This window comes from Canis lupus, chromosome 12 (genome assembly GCF_011100685.1).
Source record: "Canis lupus familiaris isolate Mischka breed German Shepherd chromosome 12, alternate assembly UU_Cfam_GSD_1.0, whole genome shotgun sequence".
In the NCBI taxonomy this organism is placed as follows: domain Eukaryota; kingdom Metazoa; phylum Chordata; class Mammalia; order Carnivora; family Canidae; genus Canis; species Canis lupus.
Genome location: NC_049233.1, coordinates 48292465 through 48318773, shown reverse-complemented (window position 1 = coordinate 48318773; position 26309 = coordinate 48292465). Strand labels below are relative to the sequence as shown.

General features: G+C 33.9%; 1 protein-coding gene across 4 annotated transcripts in view; it reads left to right on the top strand.

The window, feature by feature from the left end:
- The window catches only part of RNGTT (RNA guanylyltransferase and 5'-phosphatase), a 362370-nt gene that overhangs the window by 203621 nt on the left and 132440 nt on the right, over window positions 1-26309 (top strand). For all 4 annotated transcript variants that reach the window (XR_005368010.1, XM_038554709.1, XM_038554708.1 and 1 more), the window contains exon 13: window positions 21191-21291. Coding sequence is in view for 3 of the 4 variants with exons in the window: in XM_038554709.1 (XP_038410637.1) it covers window positions 21191-21291 (101 nt within the window). In the remaining variant the exon portion in view is untranslated. The remainder of the gene's footprint in view (window positions 1-21190; window positions 21292-26309) is intronic.

Below are 26309 nucleotides of genomic sequence, written 5' to 3'. Positions count from 1 at the left end.
TTTTTTATTTTTTTTATTTTTAATTTTTTTATTTATTTATGATAGTCACACACAGAGAGAGAGAGAGGCAGAGACACAGGCAGAGGGAGAAGCAGGCTCCATGCACCGGGAGCCCGACATGGGATCTGATCCCGGGTCTCCAGGATCACGCCCTGGGCCAAAGGCAGGCGCTAAACCGCTGCGCCACCCAGGGATCCCTCTATCTACTTTTTTATTTCTTAAAAGTACACTTTGTCAGCTCTTTCTGTCTTAATTTTTACCACAGATGCATACTTTTAATGGTGTTTGTAGTGTGCCCTTTAGTGGCACTTCACTGTTAATTGATTAGATTGGCATCTGGCTGTAAGAAGGATGTGGTACTTAGTCACATGTCCTATTCTAATTCTACAGTGAGGTTTTTTGTTTGTTTGTTTGATTTCTATTGTGTTTGTGTTAAATATTCTAAAGAGTATTCTGAGTATAAAATATATTAACTCTGTCTTCCAGGATAGGTTCCAGTTTAGCATGAATCCATTCAGGAGAGCAATTTTCTCACTCATATGCAAAATTTCATTATATGCAACTTTGTAGTGTTTATTATTTTTTTATGATCTTACTTTTGTAATTTCAGTCTGATTTTTCTATTCTTATGTACTGTGTCCTTAGTTTGGGCCACTACCACAGGAAGGGCCCTCTGTGTTCCATTTTCACATTTTTGATTTACCAGAGCCACTAGTGAGACTATACTTGGTTTCTACACAGAGATTTGTGACTTTTCTACCTTTTTAAAAAATGAAAATCTAAGTTTCTATTAAGTAGATGAACTTGAATGACATTATCAAACATTGTATTCATGATATTCTCCTAAAGAGAGCAGAGTTTAAGATCTATTTTTCTAATAATTCATGACTTTTATGATTTCTTTTTATTGCTTTCAAAGAAGGAATGCTTAAGTTTTTTTCTTTCCCTTAATTCTTTGGGATTGAAACCATAGTGCTCATATACGGTGTCCAGTTCCTTTTCTTTACCAAGAAAAATAGCCTTTATCTGATTGCTGTTGCATAGTGAAAGGAAAGACATTAATTTTCCTTTTCAGCAGCTCTAAGTTTTCTGTCTAAAGAGGTAAGAACAGAGTTGATTACAGACAGGTGTAGCTTCCAATGATGGGAGATGTGATTTTAGATAGTCCTGAGACAGAGCATTAAATGACATTGCCTCACACAATGAGAAATTTATTTCCACTCCAGTTTTTATTTATTCTCTCAGTTTATAAAGAGAAAGTTTATTTCTAGTTTTAATATCTAAGGCTTGCTAATCTTTCCCTTTTCAACCAACTAAGTGTGGGTCTGGTTTTACACTATTTAAAGGCAGTATATTTACTATAATTTAGTATCCATGATTCATTTTCATCATATGTAATTTTAGGACTACTTATTAGGGTAAGCAATAACATTTTTAATTTATGGCATAAATATTACACTGTTTGGATGAACTTTCCCAATTGTATTTGGGGGCCATTTTTCAACCTTTCATTGTTACCTAGCTTGATGTGGTATTTCTCACTAATAGTTGTAGAGCCCAATACCCAGTGTAATTTCTGATTCTGTACTTGTGTGATTTGTAAATTACCTTCCTTTGTTAGGCTTTCTATGGAAAGCAAATTCTGAATGAGAATTTAGGAACCTTAATCAGACCAAGAACTAATTTTTAATGTAAAATTTGCCAACATTTCTAAATTTTTCTTCTGGGGAAATCTAAAACTCAGCTTTAATAATTAAATGCAGGCAGGATAAATGATGGGCACTTAGGCAGATTAATGTGGTATATTGTAATAATATGATATGCATTATGGTATTTTTTTATCATGTTAAAATGTGTAAATTTTTCACCTTCTCTTTTTAAATTGGGAGTTATCTGAATCTTAGGATCTGAGGTTCTTTTCTGTGGAGTTCTTTGACCTCTTCAGAGACCAAGCCTCCAGGCCCCTTCTTGGTTGCATTTGCCTGATTGTTGCACATTCTTGGACTAGAGAAGATAATGGGATGAGGGCCCACTGTTAAGTAGGGAAGCCTTACTGAACTCATCAGGTTTCAGTTTCCCTCTTCAGTTACACTTGAATCTTCTGGACTAGAGCTTTTGTGCTTCAGTTTTTTTTCAGAGTGAGGGTATCTCCTGCATTTTGCCTAGGGTGGAGGAGGGAACATAGAGGTTTAAATATTCCTTTTAAAATTTTTCAACGTTTCTTGTTTTCAGTGCCATGCCTCAACTTTCTCCCCCGTGGCTATCTTCTGAGTTATTTTCCCCACATTATCTAACTGTTCTGAGGAGCTGTGACATGCAGCATGAATCGCTTTCATTGGTATCCTCTTCTGCAAGCACTTAGTATTCAGATTTCTGTGCTCTGTGCCCTACTAACTTCTCCATCTCTTTTTTTGCCTTTCAAAAATGTATTGACATGTTTTCTGCTGTTGTCTTCCCTCCTATGTTTCCTTTTCGGTTGATACTTCTTTTCTGTAACTCTTGCTTAAGTGAGGTTTCAAATCAAAGTGAATATCACTTATGCACCTGTTTAATTCACTATGTTTATCAGAAAATCTTCCAAACTTTTCGCAATGTAGTATTGCATTGCTGGATTCCCTTGGCCAAAATTTAAAATAAATGAAGAAAGGAACTAACTGAGTGACCGTTCTAGCAGTCTGAGTGAATCTGCATAAAGTGGAGAGGAGTCTGGGTCAGAGTAGACAAAGTTTGATTTTTAACCTGTAATCCAGTCCCTGATACCAAAGAAGTACTCCAAAGGCAATTGAATGGTGAAGGATGAAGAGGATTCCTCTGTATCTACTTGTGAAAAAACCCTTTGGTTTACATTTGTTTGGTGCTAATTACTTAAAACTTAGCAAGAAGTTAATTCTGCTCCATTACATTAATTATAGTGACTGAATTAGAGTTGGATAAAAGGTAGAACATATAACTTTTGCTAAAGAGTAAAAACGAAAATATTTGAATCTTGGCAAAAAACTGAAGAATAGTGATAAAGATACTATATAAAGGTGGTGATTCTATTGAGTGTAAACCAAACATTGGCTTAGAAGAAAGTTTGCTTACCTTTTCATTTATTGTCCTGTGTTTCACATAGCTCATTATTTTTATAGGAAAAAGGAAAACCAAAGTTAATTAATGATATGTTCAGGAGAATAAAACTTAGAGTATATTTTTTTGTGATTGTAAAGAAATCCACCAGTATCTGATATTTACTAAAACACAGAGCAGTCATTAATTATCATGGAAGCCTCAATTTAAAAAAATAGATTAAATTGCATTTGCAGAATTATAGAAAAATCAGGGCTGAAAAGATACTTCCAAGATTAGACCAATGGCTTCAAAACATTAATTTCTGAAGTTAGAGATTTCTGTGAACTACCTCAGGACCATATGGAGGAATTGATTACTATGTAAGCATTGTGTTTACATCACAGCTCTGATTTATTTCTTTTAAGTATTGTAGTTTTAGATAGGTTGTATTTTTAAAAGGGCTTTGCCTAAGTAAATATTATGTGAATCAGGTTTTTTTTTTTTTTTTGAAAAGTCAACAATAATTTCTCTTCATTGCAAAATCAAGATTATTTTGCGGGCCTTTTAAATTTTTTAATTTTTTTTTACTTAATCATCTAGTGGTAGTCTACACTGCTGTCCACTATTTCTTGAAATATTCTCTTTCATGGCCTCTATGACACCACATGCTCCTAATTCCTTCTAGTGTTATACCATTTTCTCTCCATCTCATTCAAGCTCTTCATCTTCTACTAACCATTCAAGTTTGGACTTTCTCAGTTAATGTCCTGGACATTCATTCTTTCTAATGGTCTACTCTCTCCCTAGAAATCTTATCCACACCCATGGCTTTAGTTACCCTCTTACAAGCCAGACTTTTGATTTAAGCTCCGTATTTGTTATCTAATTGCCTACCTTGACATTGCCTTTTGAAAATCTCAGAAACACCAAAGACTCAATACATTTTAAAGCCAAACTTCATTTCTACTCCCCATACAATGAAACAAGCAAACACACAAACTGTAAAAACCTTTCCTTTCCCAGCATTTCCTACTCCACTTAAATGAGAAATCTGCTAGATGCCATCTTTGACATTTTCCCTTCTTTCGTCCCTCTAATCCAGGTCCAGGTCTTACTCTGTCTTCCTGCTGTATCACCTAAGTATTTCATACATTATTCCCTTTTCTCTCTGTAACCTCTGTCACAGCTCTAATCTGATTTACCATTCATTGTCTCTTGCCTGGTCTGCTGCAGTGGCATCCTAACTGGTCCTGCAACATTCACTTTGTCTCCCTCTAGTCTTTTCTTCACACTGCATTCAGAGTGATCTTCTTCCTATATCTCTAGTGATTTCCCCTGGTTTTCAAGTTAAATACCAAAATTAGATTTAAAGGCAGTTTACTCTTTATCACATGCTGTCTTTTGGTTTCCCCAAGTACTTGGCTGTTGATGCAAAAATAGCTGATTTTTATTTAAAGGTGACTTATATTACTTTGTGCACACTGTTTTTAAAAATTTCAAATGTAAGCTGTATTTGACAAAATGTTTAAATGTTTTGAGAAAAATGGGTATTTTCTTCAAAGGAAAAATTAGCTGCTTATTTTTATGTAAACCTATGTATTTTTAAGTTTTAAGGTTCAAACTTTGATCAGACTAAAGAGATCATTTGGTTATTAGTCTATACCATAAACCAGTTAGATTTTATTTTATTTTTATTTTATTTTCAGTATTATGATTTTCTTGACAGTTTGAATTGCTAACCTTTGTCATCTAAAAATGAATATTTAAAAATGACCCTTGGCATTTTAATATGCTATAGGTAGTAGATCTTTTACTTAACAGCTATTAGATCTTTTAATTTCATTTACAAAGTTGATAATACTTAATAGTATTTTATAAGAGGATTTTAGCGATTTATGTAGCATAGTAAAATTTTATATTTAGTAATAACTGATTAATTTCTAACCTTTTAAAAACCATATTTGATTTTACTTTTGTTATCTGAGACACATATTTCTTTTTTTTTTTTTTTGGAGACACATATTTCTGAGTAAGAATTTTTGTTCTATTAGTAATCCGTCACTGAAATAAAAACAGAATTTTGTATGATGGATTACAAAGTAAAAGTAATAATAAAAATCTTGAAATTATATTCTTTGTTTTATTTTTTTAAAAAGGCTTTTCTTGCTTTTATATATCAGCTATCCTGTAAATATTAACTGTATATTTTTTTTGTGTATATTTTTTTCTATATTGAGTCAAAAGTATTTTCTCTGAAGCAGTTGTGATGTCATTGTTTTTTTATGTCTTCATCACTATCTTGATTTTCTGTAAGGTGGGTCAGCTTGATTTTATATCCCTGGCATTAATCAGTTTGCATGTAAATGGAGTCAGCTTTGATTTTAATATTACTTTCTCGTGAAATATTAATGTTTTTATTAAATCTCTACTACTGCCAGGTATATTGAATGTTATGGATAGATTGTAAAATGAAAATTAGAATTAGTCTAATGCCTTGTCTTGAAGTACATGACGAGTTAGAGTGGTTTTCCTCTGAAGCAGGGATGATGTTACCATGGTGAGAGCTTCTGTTGCCATGACATTTGCTTGCATATTTTGATAGGTCTTCATTTGAAGAAGGGCTCTGTTTCCTGGCAGACTGGAAAAGTGTCATTCTATCTTTTCCCAAAATTTTATTTTTTACTGAAAAATATAATAATTTCCAAAGAATTGTAATAGTGAAGTGCCAAGAAAGAAAATACACCTTAATTTTTAATTTTTTTCCTTGTTCAACTGTTAAAACACAGCAAAATATTCTTAGCTTGCTCTGTATAAGGAAGAAGGAGAACATCATTTTTCTAGTTTTCTTAAGAAATAAAGTATTGCATTTCCATTGAATTTTGTTGACAAAATAAACAGTCAAAGATGAATAATTTGTAATCAGTCTCAGTTGGATACAGATACATAATCTTATTGTACAACTAAAAGACACTGGTAATGATATATTGGTAGCAGAGCAAAGGGAAATAAATATAAATAAGGACTTTACAAAAATGAATGAATCAGTGAATTCCAATAGGGTGAATATATAAAGTATAAAATCAGTTTTATGTAAGTGATACATATTAAACACAATGAATTAAGGATAGTTCTTTTTTATTGATAACATGTTTAGTATTGAAACATTAATGATAGATTTTTAAAAAATTGTATTTGACAGTGGTATGTTTTTAATTTTTGACTAGATAATACAGAAATTTTAACATGTTGTAAAAACAAAAATACATAGAAGAAAGTCTTGCTTTCACATGGCATCCCTCCCTCAGTTATTGATTATTGTTAGTGTTTAACTTTTCACACTTTCTTTATCCACTTATAAGCAATTACAAATGTGTTAATACATTCTTATTCCAACCCTACTTTTCAAGAAAGATAGCATGTCATTTTGCAGTTTGCTTTTCAGAATTTGTCCAACCATATTTTGAATTGTGTATTTTGATAGTGCTCTAATTTTAGCATCTGGGCACATATTTGGATCAGCACAAAGATAGGGCTTATTTTTGACACCTCCCATCCCTTATGCTTGTGGCAATTCAGAATTTTATTTTATTTTATTTATTTTATTTTATTTTATTTTATTTTATTTTTATTTTTTTAAAGATTTTATTTATTTATTCATGAGAGATAGAGAGACAGAGGCAGACACACAGGCAGAGGGAGAAGCAGGCTCCATGCAAGGAGCCCGATGTGGAACTCGATGCCGGGATTCCAGGATCACGCTCTGGGCTGAAGGCAAGCACTAAACCACTGAGCCACCCAGGGATCCCCAATTTAGAATTTTAGAAGGAAATATTTAAAAGTGCACATTCTGTCAATTTAGAATGAAAAAAATCGATTTTCTTTTTGTTGTTGAAGTTTAGTGATAACTTTAGCAGCTCTTTCTAATGGTAGACCGATTCATTTTGTAAAAGCTGCAAACTGAAATATTCTATAATGAGTACATGTTTATACAGCTATATTTCCTGCTTCAAATTGTTTTCTTCTTTCCTGTATTACTCCCATTCATCCTTTGAATGTCAAATTAGGTGTTGCTTGCTTGGGGAAGCCAGGTCCAACTAGGTGAATGTGACTCTGTCCTGCTATAATGGTGCTCTTGTTGGCTCCAAAGCATTTAATGCCATATTGTGATTTTTAGTTATTTTAAGATTTTGTATTTCTATAATTAGACTATAAATACCGTGAAAGCAGAGACCGTATTTGTCTCATTCGCAGTGATATTTTTAGTACCTATAACATAGGTTTTCAGAGATGAATATTAGGTGCTGTATTTTATATGTATGCATTCTGAATGTCTCATTTCCTGAGATTCACTACACTTGTTTCTGTTTATACTCATTCTTTTTCCCTATAACTCTCTGCTTAAATTTCACTTCCTGGAAGCTTCTCTTGATCTTTTTTTATTATATGTTATATTCTTTATTACATGCTGTCACAGTTCTGAAGTGCACATTTCATAAAGCTCACAGTCTACTGTAATTGCTTATTTGTCTGAAATCCTCCCATTACCTTTGTCTCTCTGGCCTCTAGCACAGAGGTTGACACAGACCTACTAGTTGATCAATAGATATTTGTTTGAGATAAAAAGAGTGAGTGCATATTCTAGACCACTGGTTCTCAACTGAGGCCATTTTATTTGTCAGATGACATTCGACAATGTCTAGAGACATTTTTGGTTATCACAACTGAAAGGGGGTAGATGTTGGTGCTCGTATCAGTGAGTAGAGAGGCCAGGGATGCTGCTAAACCTTCTACAATGCATAGGACAGCCCCCTACCCCCATCCAAACAAACTCTTACCTGGACTACAGATGAAGATTTGGAAGTAATTGTTATTGTAGATGTATTTGGAGCTTTAGAGGAGTGGGTTATATGCAGTGAGTAACAGTAACAAGGAGGCAGGGAATAGATACTTGAAGAATGTATATTCAAAATTGATTCTGATCTTGAAATTTACCCCAGATGACTGTTTAATAGACACAGTTTTTTTGAAACCTCTGGTAGATATTTAATGTTAATGTTTCTCTGATGGTTTTTAATGAAGCAGAATAAGCCTATATAGTAATATATATTCACTTTTTTTTTCCACTCCCTGTCTGCCATGCCATTGTGTGATACCTGTATCTGTGTGTTTTCTTTCTGTTCTTGTTTTCTGTCATTCAGCTTGTTTGTGTGTGTGTGTGTGTGTGTTTCTGTGTTGAGTGATGTAACATGAAATTATAAAATTATTTTTGTTACGATGTTTTTAAGAACTTCTTTGCTTTCTGAGGTAATTGAAACTCTTGGATTTGTTTTAAAGCTAGATTTATTAAATAAGTGATTTATAAAAAAATTGAGTTCTCTTAAACTGGAATTTTGACAGATGGGCAAGGTTGCTCTCATTGTCTTCTTTAACTAAATTATATGGCCTCCAACTGAGAGCACTATCTATCATATCAATGCTTCATACCAATGCTGGGAGCATAGAAAATTATTTTAGTAGTGCTATGTATAAATTAGTAAAAAGGAGGTTAAAGTAGTTGATGTATAAAGTAATTAGGCTGCAGGTGTTATGTGTATCTAGAGTTTGATCATCTATCAGTAGACTGATTTAGACTTGTGTCTTTTAGAAGAGGAACTATGAGGGTCTGCTAGCTCTAAAAGTTAATTTTTAAAGATCATATGACTGTAATCATAGATATTAAGTGGGAATTACTCCGGAATTGTGGAATGTATTAGCTCATTCCTTCATCTAATAAATTGGGTGCTTACTATATATGTCGTATATATATATTGCTGAGTTTTGAAAATAATAAAAATGGATAAAGGCAGTGTTTCTGCCCTCAAAGCACTTGTATACTATGGAGAAACTTGACATAGCACATTATAGTGTATAAGGTGAAAGAGTGCAGACTGATGGAGGGGAGATACTTTGGTGGGCCCAGAGAAAGGTTCAGGGTACACTGGGAGATTAGGCCTTTGTTAAAGATAGGTCTAGATACTTGGCCTAGTAGGCTTTCCACTGGTGGTAGAGATAAGCTAAGTGGTTTAGGTGCTGAAGAAGTTTTTTTAGGTTTGTTGAGCTTTCTTTTCCTGCTCTCCAGGCTACTTGCCAGTTGCTTTCTCCTCCCACTTACTCCTCCCCACAAAAGAGTAACTAGAAAACCACTGACTTAAAATTGGCTTCCTTTGGAACAGTTTTGTAATCTCACCTCATGACATCATATAATCCAACTTTTTCAACCTTTCATCATTTGCTTTTGGGCAAATGATACATTTAATTTAGTTAATGGTATGAAGATTTTTTGTATTACTGTGATTTGGAAATTTTTTTGGACAAGTTATAACTATTCTGGTTATCAGTTTGTTTATCTTTAAAAAGAGGGCATTTACTGCATGTTTTCAGGGCTCCTCATTTTTCTAGTATTCTTATCCAGGTCTATTAACTGATCTTGGTATTAAGTATTTTCATTTGACCTGTCTTATGCCAGTTTCCTCATTGGCTAAATTTTAAAATCATTGTAGTTCTATGGAACTGTCTAGATATAGAAACTAAAGCTGAAGTTTCAGAAGTTTCTGTATAATTACAGTTTTTTTCAAAACTTGTTTCATTAGAAATATAAGCCACAGGTTGTTTTATATTACAACAACAGCAAGAAGAAATTAATTAGACTTTGAATAAGATAGAAATAGTCATCTGAATGTTTTTGAGTAATTTTTCCAACCTGAATAAACCAAGAAACTATATCAAATCTCTTATAATTTTACTCTCAAATTACAACTTCAATTTCCATAAGTAGCAATAAAACTTAATAAGTAAATGAGAGATGTCAGCAAGCTTCTGGAAACTGGGAAGTCTCCATTTTCTTCCCCTGAGTCTTTCCATGATACCTCTTCCTACTGTCTCTACCAAGTTTGTGACTTTTCAGAAGTAGAATACCAAGTGATTGCCTTGACATAGTTTTATTGGGAGAGTGGTTCTCTTCCCCCACGCCCACCTCCGCCCTTTATATCAAGAACAGGATAGAGTAATGAGCCAATTTGAGTCTCAGAAAACTTGAACTAACTTCCCTTCAATTCAGGTATGTTTCTGGTCACATTGTTTAGAATTTTCTTATAATCTGATTGTTTTTCAAAATTCAATTTATGCATTTTTCTTATTCAGGAAAACTTCCTTTACCCCCTTCCCCTAATTTTGATATATCTTTGTTGTATTTCCTAAGCAACTCTTTATGTCTGTAGGGTTTTTTTTGAAGCACCTCTATAATCTCTTGCAGATTAGATTAAAAGCCTCACTGTGGTTGAGTGCACTGTCTTGTTAGTCTTTGTATCTTCTCCAACTAGTGTGGTATTAAGCACATACTAGGTAATTAGTGTTGAATGAATGACTTTTCTTCTATACAAGGTATTTATATCTTGATTTTGTGCTATAGATATTTGCTATTTGCTTCTCTGTGAAACATGGGCAGAGGATTTAACCAAGCCACTAAGTCTGGAGTTGTTTTACTTTTCTCTCCAGTAGCATTGCCAATTAGAATTTCTTTTGTTTTTCTTAAAACTAAATGGTAGAACAACAAAAATAAAACTAACATTATGATAAGGCCAGGGATCTTTCTTAGTTTCAGAGTCTGATCTTTGTGAAGAAGGCATTCTGTCTCAGGTTTCAGTGTAGGGCCTAGATGGAATATGATAACATAACTGCTCACATTTTCCTAGTGGGAATCATAGAGTAGCATAGGGCTGCAAAATATGAGATATCTTTGGTTTATTTTATTTTATTTTATTTTATTTTTTTATATCTTTGGTTTAGATACCATGTTTTAGGCAAGCACAATACTATTACTACTGCATTTTTACAAGGGAAATAGATAAACTTTTGAACTTGCTTAAAATCATGGAGGTAGTAGAGGGAAAAAAGAACTAAATATCTTGTCCCTTTTGCTATTATTACTATTAGCTTCATTTACATTAGAGTTTCTCAACTTTGGGACCATTGACATTTTGGGCTGGATAATTTTTTGTTGTGGGCAGCTGCCCTGTGCAGGAAGTTTAGCAACATCTTTGGTCTTTACCCACTAGATGGCAGCATTACTCCCTCCCCCTCCCTAGTGTGACAACCAAAAATGCTGGCATGGCCAAATACCCACACCTGGGTGGGGTAGGGTGGGGTTGCTGGGCTGGGAAGTGGGTAAAGTCATCCCTATTGAGAACCACTGCTTTATCCAACAAATATATCACTTATGCCTCCATTTTATTTTCTAAGTTTTAGAGACTTTTCTTTGGCACATAGCCATCTTCTACCTCTATCTAAACCAGGTTCTGTTCCATTTGGTACTTTCTCAAACATTACTCTGCTGTCTGAATTGCATTCATTACATTTTTTTCTTTAAGAGGATAATGGATAACTCAGGTTATATTGGTGATTGCTTTCAGACGTAATTTATCTCCAATTTTTTACTTAACAGCTTACCTGGTAAAACCAGATTTATTTCTTAGAACTAAGTATTATTAGTATCAGTTAAATATAGCTTTGATAATTTTTTTAATTGAGATACATGTTGGTGAATTTAATAAAATCGAAATGCATTCCTCCCTAATTAACCCTGAAAATTATAGCTTGAAAGGATATTTTTGTATCCATGTTATAGTTCAGCAAGATTCTGTATTTTAAGTTTGATAACTCATAAATATTTAATTTTAAAAGGCAAGTCTCTTATTATATAATATCTTTGCCTTTATTATTTTGGGGATCATGAAAAAAGGATTTTTTTAGTAGTGATTGATATGCATAGTCTTTCATAAATATTACTAATTTAAATCATTTCCTAATCTAAATCATTCTATTTAAAAAATAAAATTCAATTTTCAAAATTTATTTTAAAAAATAAATTCAAATGTACCCGAGAATAATACTTTATAATAAATTTAAAATTTTTGCACTTTATTATTTTTATTATTTTATTTTTTTGAAGATTTTATTTATTTATTTGACAGAGCAAGAGAGAGCACAAGCAAGGGCAAGGGGCAGAAGCAAAAGCAGGCTCCCCCACTGAGCAGGTAGTCTGCTAAAGGGCTTGATCCTAGGAGCCTTGAGATTATGATCTGAGCTGAAGGCAGACAGATACTTAACTGACTGAGCCACCCAGACACCCTGCACTTTAGTTTTTTTTGTCAAGTATTTATTGAGCATTTTACTAGGTGTTTCGTAGGCACATAATTAGACATGATTTTTTCTGGAGTAGAATTTACATTCTTTTTTTTAAACATTTTAAAAAAAAATTTTCATTTATATATGATAGTCACACACACAGAGAGAGAGAGAGAGGCAGAGGGAGAAGCAGGCTCCATGCACCGGGAGCCCGATGTGGGATTCGATCCCGGGTCTCCAGGATCGTGCCCTGGGCCAAAGGCAGGCGCCAAACCGCTGCACCATAAGTATTTAAATACATTATACTTGTGGAATCTATGTCACTGTAGAGTTTACAGTCAGTAATTGAGAACTCTGATATTTTAAAATGTAATTTTCTAAAATTTATTATCATGAATTTCATTAGTTTTCACAAAGGTGCTTTGAAATTTCCAATAATATCAAGTCTAGTATTTCACGTTAATAAATGGTTTGGTGTGCAATGAGATGAGGGAAAGACTTAAGTTTCTGAATTATTGCTGTGAAAAACAGAATTAGTACATGCTGTTTTCTCATTAGAATCAAGATTGAACCTTGATTTCCAGAGAGAAGAATGTGAAGGATATTTAATATTCATTATACAAGTAATATTATATACTAAATTCTTTTTAGAATTTGTTGTTAGCTATTTGTCATGAAATATTTTAAGACTGTACACCATTAAACTTTCCTACGTTTGATAACTTCTAAGTGGTCTCATACTCATAAATAAATAGGGAACAGAAGTAAATGATTTGTCTTTAAGTATGACATTCCCTTGGCAGAGGTTGTGAATGAGGTCAAGGTGGGATGCTGACCTTCCTTTCTTCACTTACTCTTTTTTACCCCTCACTAGCATAGTGAACCACTCTCACTTAAAGATCTATGACATTTTTATCAAGTATGCTTTTTTAGAAAAAAGACTAAATTTTATCAGATTCTTTTCATTAATGGGTTGACAACTGGAAAATATTAACAGTTTTATTAGCATTTAAAAAATTTTTATATTCAGTAATAAGTTTAAAGGTTTATTTGCGATCATCCTGAAGGATATATGTTACCCAAATGAATATCTTGGGGGAAATAAATGGATGAAATTTCCACTGAATATTAATACTGATTTTATATTCATTTATGTTTAAAAAGACTTGGGGGGGGGCAATAGCATATATTCTTAAATTTGCTACAGATAAAATATCTTTCCTATCAACACCAATGGTGTTTGTTAGCAAAACTTAAGTTGTACTAAATTTGTCTCTATGTGGACTTCTGTTTGACATAAGTAATCCTGTGGCTAAAGTTTTTGAAGTTTTTCTCAGATTTATAAAAATGTGTTAGAATGCAATTTAACTTTTACATTTAAGAAAAATATTATTAATAGAGAACTTTTAGCACTTTTTCCTTCCCAATGAGTATCTTTCTCCAGACTCCCCTAGGACAGGGTGGGGGCCTGCCTCCTCTGGGGGTGCCTGATGGCTGGCTCTCCCCTGTGCTTACTAATATATTTCCTTCTTTAAACCCACCAAAACTGGACCAACTGGCCTCTTTTCTCCTGGGACCAAAATCTGGAGACCTCGCCACCCCCTGCTCCCATACCTCTTCTCTTTCCCTTTGGCTTCTTTTTCCCCCTGAGCCCTGCCCTCAGTCCGTTCCTTGGCTGGGGGTCAGGGATGCTGCCTTCTGGCCTTACTTCCACAAGTATGCCTCGCCCCTAGCTGTGGCTGCAGGTACTTAATTTATAGGGAGAGGCCTTGTGGCAGCTGCCACCCCAGCCACTGCTGGGCTGCCCTCACCACACATCCCGGCAGCCTGCCCCTCTTGGCTTCCCATTTTCCATTCCCCTTGATGTGGCTAAGGGGTGGAAGTAAGGGGACAAGGAGGGAAGGCTGCCTACCATGGGCTGAAGCTTGAAAAACTTGAGTTATACTGATTTTAAAAAGTATTTTTGAAAAAGAAAAAAAGCTATCATTATTTAGCACCTACTGGGTGCCAAGCAGGGTGCTAAATGCATAGTCTTCATGAGGTCTGATGCACAAAACAGTCCAGCAAGGCAGGTTAGCTCCTTCTACTTGAAACAAAATTACATGTCTTGTAGAAGCTGAGGCAGCCAGAGGGCTAGGTCGAATTTGAACCCAGATCAAACTCACTTCAAAGCCCTCTCTTTCTTTGCTCTGCTTTGTCCTATCGTGTCATGGAAATTTCTCCTTTTTCTAAGGTGAGAATATGCTGAAGATTTTTTTTTTTTTGGTCGACAGTATCAAATATAATTTATCCAGAGAGAAATACAGTGTTTTAAGATCTTAATTCCAAAAGGCTGACAGAACTTAAAAGCTGAGCAGAAAACAGCCTTCTGTTGTATAGTAACAGATGATGGCTGAGAACTACCCTCAGGGTCTAGCTTTGAGAGGAGGCTCCACTGGCCATATCAGGTATATAAAGGCCCTTATGAATTATTGATGGTGGTGGTCTCTCCTCTTCGCAGGATGCCCATTTATTCTACTGTGGGTTCCTGGTTGCAGCCAGGATAGCTATTCACCCATGAATATGGCTGCACTCCCTATAATGCCCTTGCTGAATGGACATACTTACCTCTCCTTTAGTAGATGCTATATTTTTCTACTCCTGTGTTTTACTCACATTTACTTGAGTTCGTGCTCAGATCTCCATAAGTGAATATTACCCATTTGTCAAGGCTTACAACGATCATTCTTCTATAATCAGTTATTAGTTCACTCAAGTAAAATATTTTCTCTTTTTACAATGTTCCCAGAATACATTTAAAACATTTGTTTTCTATAATCTCTTTAATTGCATGGACAGTGTTATACAACCATTTCTACGATTTCCAAAACTTTACATCACCCCAAACAAAAATTCTGTAGCCATTAAGCATTAACTTAAATTTCCCCCACCCCCTGGCTCCTGGTACTTCTAATCTACTTTCCATCACTATGAATTTGCCTATTCTGGATATTTCATACAAGTGGAATCATACAATTTTTGTCCTTTTGTGTTTGGCTTATTTCACTTAGCATAACGTTTTTGAGGTTCATTGATTTTGTAGCATGTATTAGAACTTCATTCCTTTTTATGGCTGAATAATATTCCATTGCATGTTCATAATATATTTTGTTTATCATTTATATGGTGATGTAACTTAGGTTTCCACCTTTGGACTACTGTGAATAATGCTGCATCAAATGTTTACATATATAAGTGTCTGTTTGAATCCCTCTTTTCAATTTTTTGGGCTGTGTACCTGAGTAGAGTTGCTGAATCATAGGGTAATTCTGTGAGTAACTTTTTGAGGAACTACCAAACTGTTCTCTGTAGTGGCTGCATCACTTTTTATTCCTTATGGTAGTATATGTGGGTTCTGACTTCTCTATATCCTTTCCAACACTTGTTATTTTCCCTCTCTTCTTTTTTAAAAAAATGAAAGTCGCCCTAGTAGGTATGAAGGGGTTTTAATTTGCATTTCTTTCATGATTAATGATAACATCTCTTTATGTGCTTATTGGACATTTTGTATCTTTTGTAGAAATGTCTATTTGATTCAAATGTGGGGTCAAACTCATAACCCTGAGATCAAGACTTGAGCTGAGCTAAGTTGGATGCTTAACTGACTGAGCCACTCAGGCACCCCCGACAATTTTTAAATTAGGTTGTTTGTCTTTTGTTATTGAGTTGTAGAAATTCTTTATATATATTTTGTGTATAAAATCCTTATTAGATATATGATTTGCATTCCCCCTCTTCTGTGGGTTGTCTTTTTACTTTGATAATGTCTTGTGGTGCACAAAAGTTTTTTAATTTGATGAGGTCCAGTTTACCTATTTTTTTCTTTTATTGCTTGTGCTTTTGGTGTCATACCTAAGAATCCAAGATTATAAAAATGTCTCCTTCTGTTTTCTTCTAAAGAGTTATATGGTTTTAGTTGTTATAGGTCATTGGTCCATTAAAAAAAATATTAGAGAGAAGGCACTGGGAAGGGTAGATGGAGGAGGAGAGAATCCTCAAGCAGACTCCTCAGTGAGTATGGAGTCTGACAGGGGGCTCGATCCCACGACCCTGAGAGTATGACCTGGGTCAAAATCAAGAGTCAGATGCTTAGGCAACTGAGCAGCCCAGGGACCAATGCCCCTCATTGGTCCATTTTTAATTCGTTTTTTATATACGGGGAGATAGCAGTCCAATTTCATTATTTTACAAGGGGAGATCTAGCTATCCCAGTGTCATTTACTGAAGAGAATATTCTCTTCCCCACTGAATAGACTTTGCCTCCTTGTTAAAAAAATAAACATCAGGGATGCCTGGGTGGCTCAGTAATTGAGCATTTGCCTTTGGCTCAGGGCGTGATCCCTGACTCCTGGGATCAAGTCCCACGTCGGGCTTCCTGCATGGAGCTTGCTTCTCTCTCTGCCTGTGCTGCCCCTCTCTCTGTGTCTCTCTCATGAATAAATAAATAAAATCTTTAAAAAAATCAATTGGCTATTAACATATAGGTTTATTTCTGTACTCTCAATTATTTTTCATTGGTCTATATGTCTAGCTGTATGCCAGTATCTCTGTTTTGATTTACAATAGCCTTGTACTAAGGTTTGAAATTAGGATGTATGAATCCTCCATCTTTGTTGCTCTCTTTTCAAGATGGTTTTGGCTTTTCTGCATCTTTTGCAATTCCATATGAATTTGGGGATCAACTTTTCTATTTCTGCACAAAAGGCTATTGGAATTTTGATAGGGATTATATTGAATCTGTAGATTGCTTTGGGTAGTATTGACATCTTAGCAATATTGAGTCTTCTTAAATTGGTACTCTGAGACTAATTCCAGTGTGTGTGTGATCCACACATCAACAAGTAATTCTATGACACCAGCTGTGTGTCCTACAGTTCAACTCAATTCTCACGCTTGGAGGTGGTGTCAAATTCTGTGAGTTGAAGACTCAGTCCTACCAGATTACTGCCTCCCCACTCTCCTTTCAGATGCCAGTTGCAAGTCCAGGTTGTTACCTGTACTTCTGATGAACTGGCTATAAATCAGAGGTTTCCATGACATTCTCCTCAGGTTTGATTAATATGCTAGATGGAATCTGTTGATAGAGTAATGACTAAGGTGCGTGGAATTTTCATGCCCTTTCGAGCCTTGCTGTTCTCCCCAAATCTTCACATGGTCACCAACCTGGAAGCTTTCAGAACCCTCTCCTTTTTCTTTCTTTCTTTCTTTTTTAACGGAGCTTCCATTACATAGGCATGACTGATTAAATCAGTAGCAGTTGGTGATTGATCTAATGTTCACCCCTTCTCTCCTTCCCAGAAGTCAGGAGGGGGTGGGACTGAAAAATTCCTACCCTCTCTGATTGCACGATTGGCTGCTCTGGCAGCCAGTCCTCAGCCTTAATTAAGTGCTTTCCAAAATCTACCTCACTGACAGAACAAAAGACCTTTACTGCACTCATCACTTAGGAGATTTCAACGGTTTTAGGACCTCTGTACCAGAAACAGGATGAAGACCAAATATGTGTTTCTTACTGTAAATCACAATATCACACTATCTATGAACATGAGATGTTTTCCAACTTCTAGGTCTTCAATTTTTTTCAGTAAGTTTTTGCAGTTTTCAGTATACAGATAATTCACTTCCTTGGTTAAATTTATTCCTAGGTATTTTGTTCTTTTAGAATTATTATAAATGGAATTACTTTCCTTTTTGGATTGTTTTCATTGCAGTTGGATAGAAACACAACTGATATTTTGTATTGATAATATCACCAAAAATATTAAATTATGAGGAATGAATAAAACAAAAGTTGTGTTAAGATTTGTATATTGAAAACCAGAAAACAGCAGGGCAGCCCCGATGGCCCAGCGTTTTGGTGCCACCTTCAGCGCAAGGTATGATCCTGGAGACCCAGGATCGAGTCCCACGTCAGGCTCCCTGCATGGAGCCTGCTTCTCCCTCTGCCTGTGTCTCTGCCTCTCTCTCTCTCTCTCTCTCTCTCTCTCTCTGTCTGTCATGAATAAATAAAATCTTAAAAAAAAAAAAACAGAAAACATTGCTGAAAAAATTTTGGAAGATCTAAATAAACAGATTTGCAATGTTAATGTATTGGAAGATTCATGTTGCTAAGATGTCATGTCTCCCCAAACTGACCTTTTGATTCAGTGCAATCTTAATAAAAATCCCAGTAGATTTATTTTTCATAGAAATTGACAAGCTGATTTTAAAATTTATTTGGAAATATAAATGCAACCTTAGTTAAGAGGGTTTGGGAAAAGAAGAACAAAGTTTAAGGACTTACACAACCAGATTTCAAAACTTATTAAAAAGCCACAATAATCGAGACAGTGTTATTACTGGAAAGAAAGGTACGTTCAGTGCAACAGATTAGTGAGAATAGACCTGTATCTATAGTTGTAAACAACTGATTTTTGACAAAGGTGCCAAGGCAACTCTATGAGAAAAGATAATCTTTGAAATAAATGGTGCTGTATCGATTTGATACCCACCTGCCAGTGTACCCAGTCCCTTATTTCATATTGTATAAATAAATTAACTTCAAATGGGTCATACATACACACACACACACACACACAGTAGAATATTAGTCTTAAGGAAAGAAGGAGATCCTACATTTGTGGCAACATGGATGAACCTGAAGTACTTTATGCTAAATGAAATAAGCTAATATCAGTAACAAACATCACATGATCTCATATATAAAGGGAATCTTTTTTTTTTTTTAGAAAAAAAAATTTTTAAAAAGATTTATTTATTTATTTATGATAGACACAGAGAGAGAGAGAGAGGCAGAGACACAGGCAGAGGGAGAAGCAGGCTCCATGCCGGGAGCCTGATGCGGGACTCGATCCCGGGACTCCAGGATCGCGCCCTGGGCCAAAGGCAGGCGCCAAACCGCTGAGCCACCCAGGGATTCTCCCCACCCCCCCTTTTTTTAAAGAGAAGTTGAACACATTATAACAGAGTAGGATGGTGATTACTAGAGACTGGGGGTAGGGGAGAAGGAAAGATATTGCTTAAAGGGAAAAACTTTCCGTTACATAATTAAGTTCTGGAGCCCTAATGTGACCATGGTTTGAGTATGGTTAATACTATGTGTACTTGAAATTTGCTAAGAGAGTAGATCTTAAATGCTTTTGCCACATACCAAAAATTAAATTATGTGAGATGATAGATATATTAGCTTGATTGTAATCATTTCACAGTTTATACATATAATCAAAAGATCATGCACATCTTAAATTTTTTTCTCATAGCTCAATAAGGCTGCAAAAAATTGATTTTTGGCTTCATTAAAGTAAAAAAAAATTACTCTTCAAAAGAAATTAAGTAAGGAAATGAAAAGGCAGAACAAAGACTGGCAGAAAATATTTGCAGTATATACATCCAACCAAGGTTATTTATTCAAAATATATAAACAAGTCTTACAAGTCAATAAAAGGAGATAACCCAGTAAAAACAAAGGTAAAGTTTTGAATAGACACATCACCAAAGAAGATCCACAAATCACAAACACATTAAAAGATTTTTAAGATCTGTCATTAGAGAAATGCAAATTAAAATTATGAAATATACCTTTGACTTAAAATGACTGGTAATACCTAGTTCTGGAGTGGATATGGATCAAACTGACCTCTCATATATTACTGGTGGGAATGGAAAATGTTATAACCACTTTTTTTTTTAAGATTTATTTTTTATTCATGAGAGACAGAGAGAGAGAGAGGCAAAGACACAGGCAGAGGGAGAAGCAGGCTCCATGCAGGGAGCCTGATGTGGGAACTCGATCCTGGGACTTCAGGACTATGCCCTGGGCCAAAGGCAGATGCCAAACCGCTGAGCCACCAAGGGATCTACCGTTATAACCACTTTTTAAAAACAATTTCACAGTTTCTTATAATGTTAAATATACATTTACCATGTGACCCAATCTTTCTACTCCTAAATATTTACCCAAGAGTTAGAACAGCACATCTGTGCAAATGTTCAGAGCAGCATCATTCACAATAGTCTAAAACTGGGAACAGCCCAAATATGCTCAGCCTGTAAATGCATAAACAATTTGTTGTATATACATAAAATGGAATCCCATTCAGTAATAAAAAGGAGCTAACTACTCATATACGTATGATCACTGATGGTGTGCAGAACCTTTTGTTAAGAATTTCTTATGATTTCTAGGAAACGTACATAGAAAGGTAATAGAAAGAAGGTCTCTGTTGCCAGAGATTTGGAGGGAATTGAGTGTACATGTCAGGAGGAAACTTTTTGGGGTGATTGAATGGTATATATCATGATTTTGACAGTGGTTACATGATTGTATCCATTTGTTAAAATTCACTCATTAATTTTATTCATTGTAAATTATCCCACAGTAAAGCTGAACAAGACAAAACAATTTTAAAAACTGACCAAACTTCCTTTAAGTCATAAAAAGATTGGAGAGAATAACCAGTTTCATTCTTTTTCTGGATTTTTACAAACAAGGGTCTGCATGCTTTGTCAGGAAAAGGAGAAAGGCCATCACTAAGAAGTTAGATATCTAGCTTCAGTCATCAGTTGAAGATAAAAACATATTCAGAAAAAAAGTAATAATTTTGCTTAAAATAAAAATAAAATTTTGCTTAAATTGAGGGCCCCAAACTTCCAATTATAAAATAAATAAGTTACAGGGATGAAAAATACAGCATAAGGACTATAGTCTATTGTAATAACTGTGTGTGATGATGGATGGTAACTGCACTTTTTGTGGTGAGCAGCATGTATGTAGAATATGTAAAATTTTCAAACTTCTATGTTGTACACCTGATATTAATGCAACATTGTATATCAATTATACTTTTGTTTTAAAAAGTACAAAGTATACTGTATAAAGTAATTGTTATTTTTAACTTTTTAGCTTCTTATTAACCATTGTTATTTTAATTCATTTTAGAAATATAAACCGGGTCGATGTGATGATATTTTGAAATGGAAGCCTCCCAGTCTGAATTCTGTGGATTTTCGCCTAAAGATAACAAGAATGGGAGGAGAAGGGTAAGTATACACTTTTGCCACCAATTTTACATGAAATAATACTATTTGTATAAGACTTCACTGTTTACTGGATACTTTACATGTACTTTACCCCCACAAAAGTAAAATATCTTATTTTACAATATATGTATATACCATACATCTAATTTTCAGCTATTAGAGCTACTAACATTTTGTACTTATCCTTTAAACTTTAAAAATTTTGGTCTTTAAAAGTACAGTTATTTCTAATATAAAAAATGAACTTTGTTAAATTATAAAGGTGAATATAGATTTTACTTGAAAGTTCCTGTCAAATGAATTATAAATGTAAGATATAATCATTGTTATTATAAGTAAATGTTTTGAAGTAAGCCTTTTTTGCTTTGAAAGAAACTACTTCAAACTTGCATTTGCCTGACAAAAACATTTTTCCATATTTTAATTGTTGACTTTCATTAAGATTTTTCATAATGTTCATTGTTTTTCATTTACTGGTTGATCTTCTTTATATGACTTTATTGGTTGCGATTTTAGAATAAAAAGATGCTTTAGCCTGAATATTTTCGTTATTTTCTCAAAACCTTGTTGTACAAATCTCTATGACCTTTTATGTAAGTAAATATGTAACACCAAAATAAGAAATGTTTAATAAAGGAAATCATAAAGAAAAAGTAAACAACACTGACAGATTAAAAGTTTACTAGTACATGCTATGAAATCCTTTTTATTTACTTGGCAAAGGTAAACTACAGATTTACTTTTTATAGCTTAATGGAACAAAGGATATATGATCAGTTAATTTGAGTCCAGACTCCAGAAGATAAAGTTTCTTAAGAAACTGCATTTTTAGATAAAGGATACTATGCAGTGTGGTGTAATCCTAAGTAAAAAAAAAAAAAAAAAAAAAAGAGAGAGAGAGAGTTTAATAAATCATATGAGTGTCAGTTTTTATAAGATGGAATATTTAATATCTTACATCCTTAAATAAGAGTTTCTGACTTAGTAGCAAAGTATAGTTTAGTTAGAACAATTATCTGGGGCCCCAAATACTGTTGCTTGGGTATTTTACTCTGTATTGGTCTGAGTTCATCCAAGGATAGATAGATAAATTTTTTACTATTTATAGGATCATATGGGATATATATATATATATATACTTTTTTTTCCCCATCAATTGATGTCAAAGATTAAAGAAATAGCATTGGCAACCCAGAATAATCTTGAGTTTATTTCTTACCAATACTTACTCAAAAATATTATTTCTCTTATTTAATTTTTGGATAACTATTGATACTAGTATCGATACCAATTAAGTTTATTAACCAACAGCATCAATAAATGTTTTATATTAACATGCTAGTAATTAATAATAATAATAATAATATATTATCAATCAAGTTTTTAAAACTGCCCCCAAAATATATATATATAAAATCTTTGGATAAGTATTGAAAAGTACTAAATTCAAGATCATTCTTCCCAACAAAGTATCTGGTATGCGGATATTCTGAGTTGCCAACTTGCTGTGGAACCTGTCCATCAATAGTTATGCAAGCTGAGTGTAGACTTGATGTGTTCTCTGAAATTGCTGTTTAGAAGACTGCCTCACTTCTAAAATAGTTGGAGGCTGAGGGATTCTGGTAGGCTGCCTGCATCTTTTTTTTTCTCCTTAAAAGACATAGATGAATGTAGTTCTTTGGAAATATGATTCCAAAGATGAAATAAAAATTTTACATTGCTTTATTACTTAATTTCCTATTTTATCTGATGATGTGTTTATAATACTCAAGCAGTGTAAGCCCTTGTGTGTGTGTTTTTATTTAAATTCAATTAATTAACATATAATGTATTATTAGTTTCAGAGGTAGAGTTCAGTGATTCATCAGTCTTATATAATACCCATTGCTCATTACATAAAGTGCCCTCCTTAGTGTCCATCATCCAGTTACCCCACTCCCCCACCCCCCTCCTCTCCAGCATCCCTCAGTTTGTTTCCTATGATTAAGAGTCTCTTATGGTTTGTCTCTCTCTGATTTCATCTTGGTTTATTTTTCCCTCCCTTCCTTTATACTCCTCTCTTTTGTTTCTTAAATTCCAATTACGAGATCATATAATTGTCTTTCTCTGATTGACTTATTTCACTTGGCATAATGCCATCTAGTTCTATCCACATCATTTTTTGATGGCTGAGTCATATTCCATTGTGTGTGTGTGTGTGTGTGTGTGTGTATGTGTATCACATCTTCTTTATTCATTCATTTCAGTGAGCATCTGGCCTCTTTCCACAGTTTGGCTGTTGTGGACATTGCTACTATAAACTTTGGGGTGCAGGTACCCCTTTGGATCACTACATTTGTATGATTGGAGTAAATGTCTGGTAGTACAATTGCTGGGTCATAGGGCTTTGTGTGTGTTTTATTGATGTTTTGTTGAGTTTTGAAAAATTACTTCATTTTCCTTTTTACAGATCATAAATCTTAGCACCGAGAAACTATATGAGGTTCTATATTGAATGTCCATTTTCTAAGTAGCAAAAATGAAGTAATAATTTTTCTTGCAGTTTTCTACTGCAGTTAAATATAGCAAAATGTAATTCAGTTTAGTAGTTTGTCATCCCAGTTTTGCTTTGTTCTTAGTATGTTTTTAAGTATATTTTCTTCTTTTAAAATTTTACCTCTTTTTAAATGTCTTCTTACAGGAAAAAAAAGGAATTATTTTTGATTCTGGTGCATCTTTAAAACACACCACCATGTCAGCACTTAAGGTCATTTTATGATAGGAATGTGCGAGGTACATTTGCATAGGTACATAATTTATTTATGTAATGTAGATGTCAGTTTTCAAAAATAGAATATTTAATTTGAAATATGGTGTGATAACTATTACATAAAACATATGTATTATTAAGTTAGCCAGAGTAATAAGCTTTTCTTAATGTAAAGAATTAGGTATTACAGTAGTTTTCACTAAATGAGTGAGCTTTTATTTAATGCTTTGTTAAATGTTGTATGTTAGAGAGCATTTTAAGAAATATGCCTGTAATAGTTTGAAAGGAGAGTAGCCATATCTCTAAATTCTAAGAATCATAGCATGTGACCAGTGAAGTGGTACTAAGATATTAAAATACTATGAGACAAACTGATTTCCTTTCTTGATTGTACTTCTAAATATTTCTAAATCTAAAAGCTAATGTAATCTAAAGCTTAGGATGGAGTGGAATGTTTTAACAAAATTTAAGTACTAGGCCTTAAAAATGTCTTCAGTTTTTTTTTCTTCAATGAAGTCTTATGTTTCAAAATATTGTTTTGAGTCTTACTCAGCTGCTGTAATAAAGTGGGTATAGTATAGATTCTTGTTAGATTAAAATTTAATACAAATAGAAAAACGTACGTGTTAAATGCCCTTTAGATGGCATTAAAATCTAAACTTTGCTTTTTAAAACTCCTTTTAGTATCATTTCTGAAAATTTGGGGTATATTAACTTTGATTTATCATGGCCTAAAATAATTTTTGTATATATTAGCTATTTGCATTGTATTGAATTTTATAGACATACAATATAGATTTTCATCTGAGAGCTATCTGTTTTTTTAAAAATGTCATATTTATATTAACTTACCTGCAACCAAACTGTGGTCATTGTGTCAAAAGCTAGGATTACAGAGGTCTATTCTGGAAAGTGCAAACCCTTGCGTACAATGTTAATGGCTTATAGTGCATAGTACAAACTTATTATTTGTATAGCATAGTAGTTTAGATGACAGATTCTAGAGTTATACTGCCTGGATTTAAATATCCTTATTAACTGTGTGACACATTCCTTTTTTCTGTGGCTCATATTCTTCATTCATAAAATAGAAATCAACTTCATAAGATTTAAAAGGATTAAATGAGCTAATATATGTAAAATAGAACAGATGGTGCATGGTAAGCATTTAAATGTTTCCTGTCTTTTTTGTTTTAATTAAAATAGGTTTAAAAGTCCATATTTCCTTTTTGTCTCTCCTGAATTCTTTTGTTTGCTGAACTGTGTAAATTCTATTTTCTATGTGAATTATTTCTCATTTGATCCTAATCCCTGTTAATTTTTCCCTTTTAAAATGCATATATCTTCAGCTTATTAATGTAATTAATCATAAATTGTTAAACACCTGGAGAACAAGAACATAATAAAGCCACAAAAGTTTTATTTGTAGAATTTTTGTAACAAATATTTTAAAATAGCCTTGGCAATATTATATAGTGGTTAAACACAGGTCTAATCGTTAAGGACATGGGTTCTTGGCCAAGACTGCACAGAATCAACTCCTAGCTCCAGTCATTTCTTATTACTGTTACATACTTTCTTGTTACTTGATCTTTCTAAGCTTCCTAATCTCTAAAATTCCCTTAGTCATAGTTCTTATCTCATAGATTTGATGTGAAAATTTGCTGCTTCTCTATAAAATTGCAGGAGTTAACAAAGTAAATGTGGGTTCTGCCATTATAGACTTTGCAATTTCAACCTCTTGGGTTAAAATGGAAAAATAATACTGCTTTTTGAGGTTTGGTAGGGATTAAATAAAATGATACATGTGAAGAATGTAGCATAGAATCTAATAAATGTTTATTTTTGTCATTTTGGTAGTTATAGTTATTAATTTAACCTCAGTAGCCTGTGTGGTTATATCATGGATTAAAAGTATGCCCTCGGGCAGCCCAGGTGGCTCAGTGGTTTAGCTCCGCCTGCAGCCCAGGGTGTGATCTGGAGATCTGGGATCGAGTCCCATGTCAGGCTCTCTGCATGGAGACTGCTTCTCCCTCTGCCTGTGTCTTTGCCTCTCACTCTCTCTGTGTCTGTCATGAATAAATAAAATCTTTAAAAAACAAAAAGTGTGCCCTGTTTAATCAAGTCAGGGGGAAAGTGCTCTGAATGAAGCTGCACTTTTCTGTGAAAAGATAAAGATGTTTCCTCTTCCTAATAAAGAAAATACATTCTAAAACAACAATGAAGCTTAATTTTTCATCTGTCACTTTGGCAGATATTTTGATTGGGT